Below are 13,135 nucleotides of genomic sequence, written 5' to 3' on the forward strand. Positions count from 1 at the left end.
ACAGGTCCTCAAGGTGTTCCATTTTTGTCTTTCACTTAATTTTTTTTTTTTTTTAATTTTTTATTTATTTATGATAGGCACACAGTGAGAGAGAGAGAGAGAGAGAGGCAGAGACACAGGCAGAGGGAGAAGCAGGCTCCATGCACCGGGAGCCTGACGTGGAATTCGATCCGGGGTCTCCAGGATCGCGCCCTGGGCCAAAGGCAGGCGCCAAACCGCTGCGCCACCCAGGGATCCCTGTCTTTCACTTAATTTTTTAAAACATTGGGAAATTTCAACCATACACAAAGTAGTATAGTACAGTGCCCAGCTAATAAATGATTTTTGATTTTTTAAGGTTTTAAATTGATTTATTTGAGAGAGAGTGCAAGGGAGTGAGAGGCAGAGGTAGAAGCAGACTTTCAGCAGGGCAGGAAGCCTGATACGAGGCTTGATCCTGGGACCCTGGGATCATGATCTGAGCCGAAGTAGATATTTAACCAACTGAGCCACCCAGGCATCTGTGATTTTTGAGTTCTTAAGCAGATCACATGACCTTACAGAACTTTTGGCCCTATAGAGGTCAGGTAGGCATGCAACAAAATCTCCACCTGTTGGCAGGCAGAGACAGCTCCTCAGGAAAAACAGAATTAAGAAACAGGCAATGGGGATAAAGACCAGAGTTATTGGTAAGGTGACATTTTTCAGAACTATGTTCCACAAAATTGGTCCTGCAGCAATGGTCCTCAAAACAAAACAAAAACAAACCAAAGCAAACAGAAAGGGGAGCTTCTATAAATTATGAACATGCAACATAATCTATTTCTCTTTTTTTTTTTTTTTTTTTTTAACAATTCAGTTCTTTTTTTTTTTTTCTTTTTTTTTTTTTTTAATTTTTTTTTTTATGATCATCACAGAGAGAGAGAGAGAGAGAGGCAGAGACACAGGCAGAGGGAGAAGCAGGCTCCATGCACCGGGAGCCTGATGTGGGATTCGATCCTGGGTCTCCAGGATTGCGCCCTGGGCCAAAGGCAGGCGCCAAACCGCTGCGCCACCCAGGGATCCCAATCTATTTCTCTTTAAAAGTTTTTGGGTTTGGGATGCCTGGGTGGCTCAGTGGTTTGGCGCCTGCCTTCAGCCCAGGGTGTGATCCTAGAGTCCCGGGATCGAGTCCCACGTCGGGCTCCCTGCATGGAGCCTGCTACTCTATGTTTCTTCCTCTTTCTTTCTGTGTCTCTCATGAATAAATAAGTAAAATCTTTCAAAAAATAAAAATTTGGGGCAGCCCCGATGGCACAGCGGTTTAGCGCCGCCTGCAGCCCAGGGCATGATCCTGGAGACCCTGGATCGAGTCCCACGTCAGGCTCTCTGCATGGAGCCTGCTTCTCCCTCTGCCTGTGTCTCTGCCTCTCTCTCTCTGCATCTCTATGAATAAATAAATAAAATCTTTAAAAAAAAAGATTTTAAAAAAATTTAAAAAAAATTGGGGGGTTTGTGGGGCACCTGGGTAACTCAGTAGGTTAAGCTTCCAACACTTGCTTTTGGCTTCAGTCATGATCTCAGGTCATGGGATCGAGTCCCATGTCAGGCTCTACACTGCTCAGTGTGGAATCTGCTTGTCCCTCTCTCTCTCTCTAAAGTAAATCTTTAAAAAAAATTTTTTTTTGTTTTAGTTTAGAGGAATCTCAGAGTTAAACTTTTAATTTCCTCGAACGCAGCATTTTGTTTGAGTACAGAATCTCTCCTCCTTCCCACCCCATCCACCCATGCAGATTCAGTCCTATAAAGAATGCATTGGGAGCCGGCGCTTTAAAGCCTGTGTTTTCGAGTGTTGCTAACCAGAGCAGTGGTTCCTGACCTTTTCCACACTTAAGGCCCCCTTTGTTCTTTTTTTTTTTTTTTAATTTTATTTATTTATTTATTTATTTATTTATTTATTTATTTATTTATTTTTATGATAGGCACACAGTGAGAGAGAGAGAGGCAGAGACACAGGCAGAGGGAGAAGCAGGCTCCATGCACCGGGAGCCCGACGTGGGATTCGATCCTGGGTCTCCAGGATCACGCCCTGGGCCAAAGGCAGGCGCTAAACCGCTGCGCCACCCAGGGATCCCTAAATTTTATTTATTTATGATAGTCACACACACAGAGAGAGAGAGAGAGAGGCAGAAACACAGGCAGAGGGAGAAGCAGGCTCCATGCACCGGAAGCCCGACGTGGGACTCGATCCCGGGTCTGCAGGATCGCGCCCTGGGCCAAAGGCAGGCACCAAACCGCTGCGCCACCCAGGGATCCCAAGGCCCCCTTTGTTCTATGTAGTGGGTAGGAACGCAGGGAGAGGCCATACTGCCTGGGTTTATTAAATGCTACCTCATCCTACCTGTGTGGCCTTGGGCAAGTTAGTTTACCCCTTTGGTGTTCCACTTCCCTTCTTTTTTTTTTTTTTTTTTTTTTTTTAAGATTTTATTTATTTATTCATGAGAGACAGAGAGGCAGAGACACAGGCAGAGGGAGAAGCAGGCTCCATGCAGGGAGCCCGACGTGGGACTTCGATCCCAGGACCCCAGGATCACGCCCTGGGCCAAAGGCGGCACTAAACCACTGAGCCACCCAGGCATCCCTCCACTTCCCTTCTTAATGGAAGTAGCCATAGCTACTGAAAGATGAAGTGGGTAAACTACACAGAAAAGTGCCTGGATGTAGTGTTACTCAAACAGGTTAGACATTATTGTGATTACCCACCTCAGCCTGCCCTAATCAAGGTTTTGTACTGCATCTTATTTGGTTACCTTGTTTTCCCCATTGCATGGTCAAAGATACAGTTACCATGTAGCTCTTCCCATTGGTTTTCTCTTCCCTGATGCTCCCTTCCATAGCCAGTCATTTCCTGTGCCATTGGGTTTAGAGTTTATCTTAACTGTGTGCTCAGGTGAAAGGGAGCAGTTACTAACTAGGTGACCCTAGGTGAGTGCTGCCATGTGAAAATATAGACCTAGTGGTACACAATCTGACTTCTTATCTTTTTCATTTTTATTAGGATTTATTTACTTTCCAGAGGGAGGCGCAGGGGCAGAGAGAGAGAGAATAACTCAAAAGGACTCAGCACTGAGTGCAGAGTGCAACGTGGAGCTCAATCCCACGATCCCAAGATTATGACCTGAGCTGAAACCAAGAGTTGGACACTCAACCGATGTAACCACCCAGGCACCCCTACAATCTTACTTTCTAAAAAGAAGCTAGAGGAGGGGTGCCTGAGTGGCTCTGCTGGTTAGGCATCCAACTCTTGATCAGATCAGGATCTCATGGTCATGGGATCCAGCCCCACATGGGGCTCCACACTCAGCAGGGAGTCTGCTTGAGATTCTCTCTCTCTCCTCTCCCTATACGCCTCCCTCTGTTTCTTTCCTTCTGTCTCTCTCTCTCAAATAAATAAATAAATCTTTAAAAAATAAACATCTATAAAACTAGGGATTTGTATTTTTACATGAGATTTTATTTTTTTTAATATTGGATATATTTTATAAAAAGTATGTGTAGGATAATCCAATTCTGCCTGTGAAGTCAGCTCAGCCTTAAGGTTGCCAGCATGTAACTTCACTTCTCACAGTGGCTCACAACTAGGGCTGTTCGCCGACCTCCACCCACCCCTGAAGGCTGCTGCAGGGAGATGGGCCTCCGGGCTTTGTGTCCTGGCTACAGTACACAATAGCTGTGTGACCTTCTAACCTTCTGGGAATTCTCGGTGCTTCGGTCTCTTCTATAAGTTGAGGGAGTCATGTGGTATATCTATTGAGTGGGCCTGTGTGGGGCTTGAATGAAGTGATTCACATAAAGCGTTCAGCAGGGTCCAGCCTGTAATGGGTACAGACACTCCTAGGAGCCTGTGTTTTCTCCCTTCCAGTATTAACAAGCCCAATAGAGCCTCTCCCCTTTGCCTTCCAGGTCCAGTTTGGCCATGCTGGAGCTTGCGCCAACCAGGCTTCTGAAACCGCAGTAGCCAAGAATCAGGCTTTGAAGGAGGCAGGAGTGTATGTGCCCCCGAGCTTCGATGAACTTGGAGAAATCATCCAGTAAGTGGACTGTGGGGAGGATGCCAGCCTCCCGTTCCCTCTCAGAGCCCCCGTGAGGATTACAGCCTCTGTGATACAGAGGTGTCTGAAATTCCTGGTCCCTTTTAGGTGACAAGTACAACCATACAAATGGTCCAAAATCTTTTCTTTCTGGGTTTTGTTTTATTTTGTTTGTAGACAGTCACGGGCTGTTCAGACTGGTATTAAAACATGTTCGGTTTCTGAGCCTACCTACTTGGCTGTTCTGTAAATAAGAAATGAGCATAGAAGCAGCTAGAAGGTATCACCTCTGATTGACAAAGTTATTGGATAACCTATTGTGTCTTCCCATTCCTCCCCTCTGTTGTTCCTTATTCTTCAGATTCTGTAAAAGCCCCGTGGGGCTTGTGGTGGGTCTTGGCCAAAACTGGTTTTCCTTCAGTTCTCAGGAATCCAGCTGGTGTGTGGCCTTGCCAGGAGAGGCTGCAGACCTAGAAAACCTAGAATTCTGGGGTTAGGTGGAGGAATGTTCCTGGGATGGCTTAGAAGCACTCAGAAGCCTAAAATCCACCCGGATGTCTTCCCTTCTCCCCTTCCCCCATCTCCCAGGTCTGTGTATGAAGATCTTGTGGCCAAAGGAGTCATTGTACCTGCTCAGGAGGTACCGCCTCCAACTGTGCCAATGGATTACTCCTGGGCCAGGGTAGGTGCCATGGGTGCTTCTGAGAGTGAGAGTGAAGCAGGTAGTGGGGGGCTGACAGGGTGGGTTTTGAGTTCACTTGGCTTGAATTCCTGGAAACCAGGCCTGTGTTACTAGTTGGGGCAGTCCTGTAAATCACTACTCTGGCCTCCAAACCAAGCCCCCAGGGGCAGCTCTACTCCAAGGGCATCAGAAGAAACAGTGATGATTATTCTTGGATTCCAGCCCCTCCTTGTGGAGCTGGAGCTTGTGAGCTTGCCCCTTCCGACCAACGAGTGAAACAAATGCGGCACCAAAGAGGGCCAAGGGCAGCATGTATCTCCCACAGCCACGTGGCCTGGCCTGGAAACACGGTCTGAAGACAGACAGTATCCCCAGAGTTGTTTGCACTTGCTCTAAGGGGCTTCAGGGTGAAGCAGAGAGTCCACTCTGCCTGCTTGTCTATGTAACAGGGATGAAAAGCTAATATTCTTAATACACGAGAACTCTCTGAAATAAATTTTTAAAAAACCACTAGAAAAATGGGTAGGAGATGGCCTTTCAACATGCAAAAATAAATGCTTAACCTCACTCATAGAAAGGAGCCAAAGTAAAAGCTGTGATACCAATTTTCCCCTTTTGGGTCAACAAGAAAAAAATTCTTTGATAGAAGATTTGTCTGTGTGGGTATAAGGAGACTTGTGTGTTTCTCCATTGGTCATGGGAGTGGAACTGGGCAGAACCTTTGTGAAAGGCACCTGGGTAACATCAGATTTAAAAGTGCTCATCCTGGGATGCCTGGGTGGCTCAGCAGTTGACCATCTGCCTTCGGCCCAGGGCGTGATCCCGGGGTCCTCAGATTGAGTCCCACATCAGGCTCCCTGCAAGGAGCCTGCTTCTCCCTCTGCCTATGTCTGTGTGTCTCTCATGAATGAATGAATGAATGAATGAATGAATGGATGGATATTTTTTTCAAAGTGCTCATCCTAGGGGCACCTCGCTAGCTCTGTTGGTTATGCATCTGCCTTCAGCTCAGGTCATGATCTCAGGGTCCTGGGATTAAGTCCTGCATTGGGCTCCCTGCTCAGCAGAAAGTCTGCTTCTCCCTCTGCCCCTGCATGCTCGTTCTCTCAAATTAAAAAAAAAAAAAAAAAAAAAAAAAACTTGGGGTACCTGGGTGGCTTAGTCGGCTAAGTGTCTGCCTTCAGCTTGGGTCATGATCCCAGGGTCCTGGGATTGAGCCCCACATCAGGCTCTCTGCTCAGTGAGTGAGGGGTCTGCTTCTCCCTCTCCCTCTGCTACTCCCCCTGCTCATGCTCTCTCTTTTGCTCCATCTCAAATAAATTAAGATTTTAAAAAATAAATAAATAATAAAATGAAATTAAAAGTTAAAAAACTAAAAATAAAAAAGTGCTCACCCCTGAGGCACCTGGCTGGCTCAATTGGTGGAATGTGCGACTCTTGATCTTGGGGTTGTAACTTCAAGCCCCATATTGGGTGGGTGTAGAGATTACCACCAAAAGAAAAAAAAAGCATGCTCACACCAGATGGCATAGTAATTCCATATCTAGAAAGCTATTTCAGGGAAATGCTTATGCATTCACACAAATGTGTTCAAAATTTTTCCAGTTGATGGTTATCAGTGGAAGAATGACTCCCTTGTGGTTTTGTCATATGATGATGGGATACTATATAGCAGATTAAAGAAATGAACTAGATCTATGTATGTGCCAACATTTATGGAATTCAAGTTCATTGAATAAATAGGATATTATGGTATATATGGATATATATGGTATATATGGACATATTTGGATATGTGATAAACAGGAAGTATATCATGATTACGAAAAAACAAAGGTATACAAAACTGTTGTGTATCCTCCATGTGTCTGTGTATGTAAATAAAAGTGAAGAAAGGAAGGCCAAATAGATGTCCATTAAACTGACAAAAGCTAAGGCAGAAAGGTGGGGTTTTTTTATTTTTTAATTAAAAAATTTTTTATTTTATTTTATTTATTTATTCATGAAAGACACACAGAGAGAGAGGCAGAGACATGGGCAGAGGGAGAAGTGGGTTCCATGCAAAAGCCCGATGTGGGACTCAAACCCAGGACTCCAGGATCATGCCCTGGGTCTAAGGCATATGTTCAACCACTGAGCCACCCAGGCGTCCCCAGAAATGCATTTTTAAATTAAAATCGAGGGGATGGAGCCCTGCATTGGGCTTCCCACAGGGAGCCTGCTTTTCCCTCTGCCTATGTCTCTGCCTCTCTCTGTCTCTCATGAATAAATAAATAAAATCTTAAAAAAAAAAAAAATTTAAAATCGGTAGGCCCTTCTCCCTAGCAGTTAGCACTGAGATTGCAGAGTATGTACTCTGGGCTTGGACACACATTTATTATTTTAAAAATTAAAAAAAAAAAAAAAACCTTTTAAATCTTAAAATTGATAGAGGATAATGGGAGAAATGGTCTTAGGCAGAGTTGGCAACGATGTCCCCCCATTGTGCCCCAACTCTCGAAGCTAGAAGTTAGGCCCAGTCCCTTTCCTTGGGTGAAGGATGTCTTAAGGGGATCCCGTTTCCACAGTCACGTGCCTCATTACATTTTAATGGGGGGATTCGCAGCTGACTGTGAAGTGTTAGAAAAATTTCCCTTTAGATTCATTCTTGGATTTCTTAGCCAGGTGACCTTGGGTTGGTTTCTGAACTCTATTCCCTCTTCTTGGGACCCATTTGTGAGGTAAAAAGGGACATGCAGATTGAAACTGTGGCTGCTGTGGGCATGGCACTCCTATTTTCTACACCTGAAACCGTATAATGAAAGGGTTTTTGTACTTCTTTCTTGGGAGAAGTTTGTCTGAGAGTTGGTATTTGGCAGTCAGAATTTAAGACCTATTTGGGCCACTTTGGTTCTGTGGTCACATCATGTTGCTTCCCCCGCCACCATCTCTGCTCAGGAGCTGGGCTTGATCCGCAAACCTGCCTCATTCATGACCAGCATCTGTGATGAGCGAGGACAGGAGCTCATCTACGCAGGCATGCCCATCACTGAGGTCTTCAAGGAAGAGATGGGCATTGGTGGGGTCCTTGGCCTCCTGTGGTTCCAGAGAAGGTAAGGGAATGCTAGGGCAAAAGATGGCAGGACTCTGGCACCTGTGACTCAAAATTAAGGATTTTCCCCTGACAAGGGAGTGGGGGTGGGCAACCTTAAGGGAATATGTCCAGTATCAGTGGCCACAGATCAATTGCAAGGCCAGAGGAAAGAGATACCGGCTGTTCCTAGGTCTTCCAAGGACAGAGAGGCCAGTCTCAACCAAGAGAAGTAGAAAGCAATGAGCCCATCAGGGATCTTAGATCAGCCTCTGTCCTTGGGGCTCTTAAAAAAATGAGACAGAATAAATGTAGGCCTTTTGAGAGAAAGGTCTGGATGGGTCTGGTAGCTCAAAGGGTGCTGGCCTGGTAGAGTTGCTAAATAGGCATGAAGTACCTTGTACAGAGTCCTCTCTCATCAGCCCATTAGAAAAAATTAGTTTCTCTGCAACTCCCAAGCTTAGCCTTCCCCTGGGACTGACAGCTGGTAAGGGGGCCAGTGAGTACCCGATTCACAGAGCCCTGGCTTAGGGTCACCGTGAGCAGAAGGCCAGGTCAAAGTCTTGGTTTGTGTCATGCCCTCAGAGGCAGAGATAGATCTTGATTATGCTTTAGGCCCTTCCTGGGAGGAGTTCATGGGTTATAACACCTGAGTGGGTTTCCCTGTCTGCTCCTGCATCCCCATGTCTCCAGACTTCATTCTTAATCATCAGTTGGGGGAAACTTAGGGCCTCCTACACTGGGAAGGGGGCAGGTGTCTCACTTCTCCTTCTGTCACGTAGAGGGAAGCCACAACTGCAGGTTACATTCTATTGCAGCAACTTACACTGAAAGCCATTGCCTAAAGGAGAGATTTTCAGACCCTGGTGGCTAATTCTGTTTTAAAAGCAGTATTTGTGAGCCACCTGGGTGTCTCACTTGGTTAAGCATCTGTCTTTGGTTCAGGTCAGTTCAGGTCATGATCCCAGGGAGATGGGAGCAAGTAGGAGCTTGGATTCTCAGGTCAGCGAAGCTCCTGTTCAGCTGCTTGCCTCTATTCTGACCCTCCTCTTAGTGTCCCTTCCCTTCGCCTCTAGGTTACCCAAATATGCCTGCCAGTTCGTCGAGATGTGCCTGATGGTGACTGCAGATCATGGGCCGGCCGTATCTGGGGCTCACAACACCATTATCTGTGCTCGGGCTGGAAAGGACCTGGTTTCCAGCCTTACCTCGGGGCTGCTCACTATTGTGAGTACTGGCATCCCGGGAGGGGAGAATTTCAGGGGACATGTGGCGTTGGCGATGTGGGCTTGGCTGCCACGGGGTCCTAGAAGGGGCCTTGGCATGTAAAACCCTGTTATGGGGAAGTTTGGGGTATGCCAGATTGGTCTGCGAAGCTGAAGGAGGCTCTTCCAGCTTAGGACAACATGGGCTTGCCTGTCCTACAGGGGGACCGGTTTGGGGGTGCCCTGGATGCAGCTGCCAAGATGTTCAGCAAAGCCTTTGACAGTGGTATTATCCCCATGGAGTTCGTGAACAAGATGAAGAAGGAAGGAAAGCTGATCATGGGCATCGGGCACCGAGTGAAGTCGGTGAGTTGTGGTTCTCCTTAAGGTAGATGGAGACAGCATTGTTCTAGTTGGGAACACCCAGGCCCCTGATTTCCTTTAACCTGCAGAGCTTTGGCCGTGTTGACAGATGTCAAAATAAGGCAGCTATTTTTCCATTATAATACAGAATGCCCTTAAATAGGTTTGCATTAGAATCAGGGACTGTGTTAATAGCTCTGAGGGACATTACATCCAGGGTTTGCAGCCTCAGTGACCTCCTCCCTTAGCAGAGATACGCTGGGTTAGTTTGGATTCCATAAAGGAAGAAACCCAAAAGCCTGAGTGTGGCAGCACAGGGCTGACACTCTCTCCGAAGGAGGCCCTGCACTGTGGACTGGAGCAGTGCTATCTGCTTGGGAGCTGGTAGTGGCTCAAGTCACTGTAGTATTGGGACTTGGCTGGCACCTGAACCACCTCCCTGCCCTGCTGACCAATTATTGCTTAGTGTGGGTCTCTAAATGGGCTTTGCCGGCCCGTGGACAGCAGGTCCAGGGCTTTTCTTCAAATATCAGGGGTGCTTTGCTTCCCCACATCATTAAGTGCTTGCCAGTTTAAAAACAAAGAACTCTATTGAACTTTGTTGCAGCTGGATGAGGCTGCTGAGCTGGTGGGCAACATGATTTGTGGCCAGAACCTAAAACTTTTGGAGATTGGGTCCCCTGGTGCTTAAACTGAGGCCTGTGGTGAACTCAGTTAACATCTCCAGATCTCCAGGTCTCAGTTCCTTGTTGGTAACATAAAAGACTTTAGAAACCTTGAGCCCCACGGTAGTATCTGTCATAATCTGTGTGAATCAGTTCCCTGAAACACACATCCTGGATGTGATACATGCGTTTGTGTCTGTCTGTGGCAGGAGCACAAACATATCTCTTAATAGTGATGTTAGGGCAGGTTCCTCTATAACTTTGGGTCACTTTCTAGATAAACAACCCAGACATGCGGGTGCAGATCCTCAAAGATTACGTCAAACAGCACTTCCCTGCCACCCCCTTGCTTGACTATGCACTGGAAGTTGAGAAGATTACCACCTCAAAGGTAAAAGAGAAAATGTCCCTAATTCCCAAATCATAGCTGTGGGTGAATTTCTTGGGGAAAATAAGAGCCAGCCTACATTTCGATTGTGCAGCCAAAAATCAAACCTGGTTTTCTGGGAACTTTTATATATTTGTTTATTTTTCAAGATTTTATTTATTCATGAGAGACAGAGAGGCAGAGACATAGGCAGAGGGAGAAGCAGGCTCAGGGAGCCTGATGCAGGACTCGATCCCAGGACTCCAGGATCACGACCTGAGCCAAAGGCAGATGTCTGCTCAATCCCTGAGCCAGCCAGGTGCCCCGGGAAATCTTATTTCTGTTGCACTAAGTTCAACAGATACATACCAAGTATCAACTAGGTGTTGGGTCCTTTGCTAGACATTGGGAGTTGAACTGACACTTCTTTCCTAACCAGCTGGGGTGTTTTGTTGGGAGGTTTGTAAATTGTGGTCAGAATCTATAGTTAGATTAGTAGTAATTGTTGAAGATTACAAAGAAATAGTAAGTGCTTTGAATTTTTTGCCTTCCTAGAAACCAAATCTTATCCTGAACGTAGACGGTTTCATCGGAGTTGCATTTGTTGACATGCTTAGAAACTGTGGGTCTTTTACCCGGTGAGTTCTGTAGCCATTTTAATCTTAACAATTATTGATGCTGTTATTTCCTTCCAGTTCCAAAAGCAGAGTAATGCTCATTACAGAGGATTTTTTTTTTTTTAAGATTTTATTTATTCATGAGAGGCAGAGACCTAGGCAGAGGGAGAATCAGGCTCCATGCAGGAAGCCGGACGCGGGACTTAGTCCCATAACCCCGGGATTACGAACTGAGCCAAAGGCAAACACTCAACCACTGAGCCACCCAGGCACCCTTCATTACAGAGGATTTAGAAAATATGGAGAAGCACAAAGGAAACAAAAATTATCTTTACTTTTAATACCCAGAGCATCCTTTCTCTACTTTGAAACTTTGTTCTTGGGCAGAAGTTGTATTGTCTGTGGGGAGGAAGGTGGTCATGTGAGCCGTTTTAAAACCACAGGTTGATTGTGTGTTGCAGGGAGGAAGCTGATGAATATATTGACATTGGAGCTCTCAATGGCATCTTTGTGCTGGGAAGGAGTATGGGCTTCATCGGTGAGTTGGTAGTTGTTGCTGTTATTAAGAATTCAGTTTGATTTGGTTTCCCCCCCATGGTTCATCTAGAACACTTAACCTATGTGGGAAGTTTCTACATGTCCTATTATCTTCATCATTGTCCCTAATCCTTCCTTTCGTACTTTAACTTCCCCCTTTATCTATATTCCTTTGTTCTTGGAAATGACTGCTAGCCCAGGAAAACAATGAAATCTGACAGTTGCCTTTTACCCAGGCTGTCATCCACCTATGCAGTAGATCTGGATTTACTTCGTTTTTTTTTTTTTTTTTTTTGTATTAGATTTCTCATCCTTATCCTCTCCCGCTTGCCAGACTTTTAACAGACTCACCAACTCTTAACAAAAAAGATGCCTTTGCTCCATTTCAGGACACTATCTCGATCAGAAGAGGCTGAAGCAGGGGCTTTATCGTCACCCTTGGGATGATATTTCATATGTTCTTCCGGAACATATGAGCATGTAACTGAGCCAGGAACCCTATTGCAGTAAAGTGAAGACAAGAACTCCTCCCCTGGGAAACTGCGTACAGACAGCCGGCACTGGAGCTTGCTATAGGATGGGCCTGGAATGTAAACAGCTATTGATGTCCAGGCACCGAAGACAGCCACAGGCTAACACTGGTCAGTCCACACAAAGAAGCTTAGTATTTTTTTTTTTGTAAGCATAGAATAAAAACCAAGCCAAGCCAATAAATTGTGACATTTGCTCTGGTACCTGCTGTATTTATTATATGGAAGCATCTAAGCACTGTAAGGATAGTGTTTTTCCTTGTTGTAGGATATTAGGATGTTGCTTTCTTCTTTCTATTAGTTAAAAAAAAAAAATTTTCCCTCAGAGGAAGGGAATGAAACTTTTAAGACCTCAAGACACTATCAATTGAAAACATCCCTAATGTCTTACTTTTCCACTTCTCTTTCTTCCTCCTATAAACTGAAGAGTGTTGTGTTAAACTGATTTTTAAAGATCTGTTGATGTGTTATGTGTTAAGGGTTTGTTTGGTATCTCACCGAAATGTTCTATGTTGCAGACCAAACTCTCCTTATGTCAGGGGGATGGGACCATTGCATCCTTAGCCATTGTCACAAAATACATGGAATAGTAATTTAAAATGTAAAGTTGTAACATACATATGTTTAAAACAAACGCAAAGCGAAAAGCTGTGAAATGTCTCGTGTCTTTCATTCTCCGTATTTATGCAACTGATTTATCAGTCTGTTACTGAAGTGTGGGTTCAACGATTTGTCTCCAGCCACTTTGCATCTGTAATCCACCAAGATTCTGGGAGCTGCCACCTCAGTCTCTTTTCTGTATTATCAGTTTGGTTTCAATAAACTATCTAGTAACAAGACATACTGTCTCGTGTCCTCTGTGTCCTTTCCTCTGTATTCCTTTGAACTATACTTTCTAATGGTTTTACTACATGTCATTTTTTAAAATGTTCATCCATTTTTTCACACACAGAAAATAACTAATCAAAACACTAGCTTCAGGGCAGCCCGGGTGGCTCAGGGGTTAAGCACTGCCTTCAGCCCAGGGCCTGATCCTGGAGACCTGGGATC

The 13,135-nt window shown here is 45.3% G+C and overlaps 1 protein-coding gene across 5 annotated transcripts in view; it reads left to right on the plus strand.

Annotated features, from left to right (window-relative positions):
• The window catches only part of ACLY (ATP citrate lyase), a 45,289-nt gene extending 32,365 nt beyond the window's left edge, over window positions 1-12,924 (plus strand). For all 5 annotated transcript variants that reach the window (XM_038547337.1, XM_038547339.1, XM_038547338.1 and 2 more), the window contains 9 exons: window positions 3,922-4,049; window positions 4,638-4,731; window positions 7,669-7,823; window positions 8,878-9,028; window positions 9,229-9,372; window positions 10,312-10,425; window positions 10,957-11,039; window positions 11,480-11,556; window positions 11,945-12,924. In XM_038547337.1, the coding sequence (XP_038403265.1) occupies window positions 3,922-4,049; window positions 4,638-4,731; window positions 7,669-7,823; window positions 8,878-9,028; window positions 9,229-9,372; window positions 10,312-10,425; window positions 10,957-11,039; window positions 11,480-11,556; window positions 11,945-12,039 (1,041 nt within the window). In that variant the 3' untranslated portion in view covers window positions 12,040-12,924. The remainder of the gene's footprint in view (window positions 1-3,921; window positions 4,050-4,637; window positions 4,732-7,668; window positions 7,824-8,877; window positions 9,029-9,228; window positions 9,373-10,311; window positions 10,426-10,956; window positions 11,040-11,479; window positions 11,557-11,944) is intronic.
• Window positions 12,925-13,135: the final 211 nt, after the last annotated feature.

Source organism: Canis lupus, chromosome 9 (assembly GCF_011100685.1).
Source record: "Canis lupus familiaris isolate Mischka breed German Shepherd chromosome 9, alternate assembly UU_Cfam_GSD_1.0, whole genome shotgun sequence".
NCBI classification, from domain to species: Eukaryota; Metazoa; Chordata; class Mammalia; order Carnivora; family Canidae; genus Canis; species Canis lupus.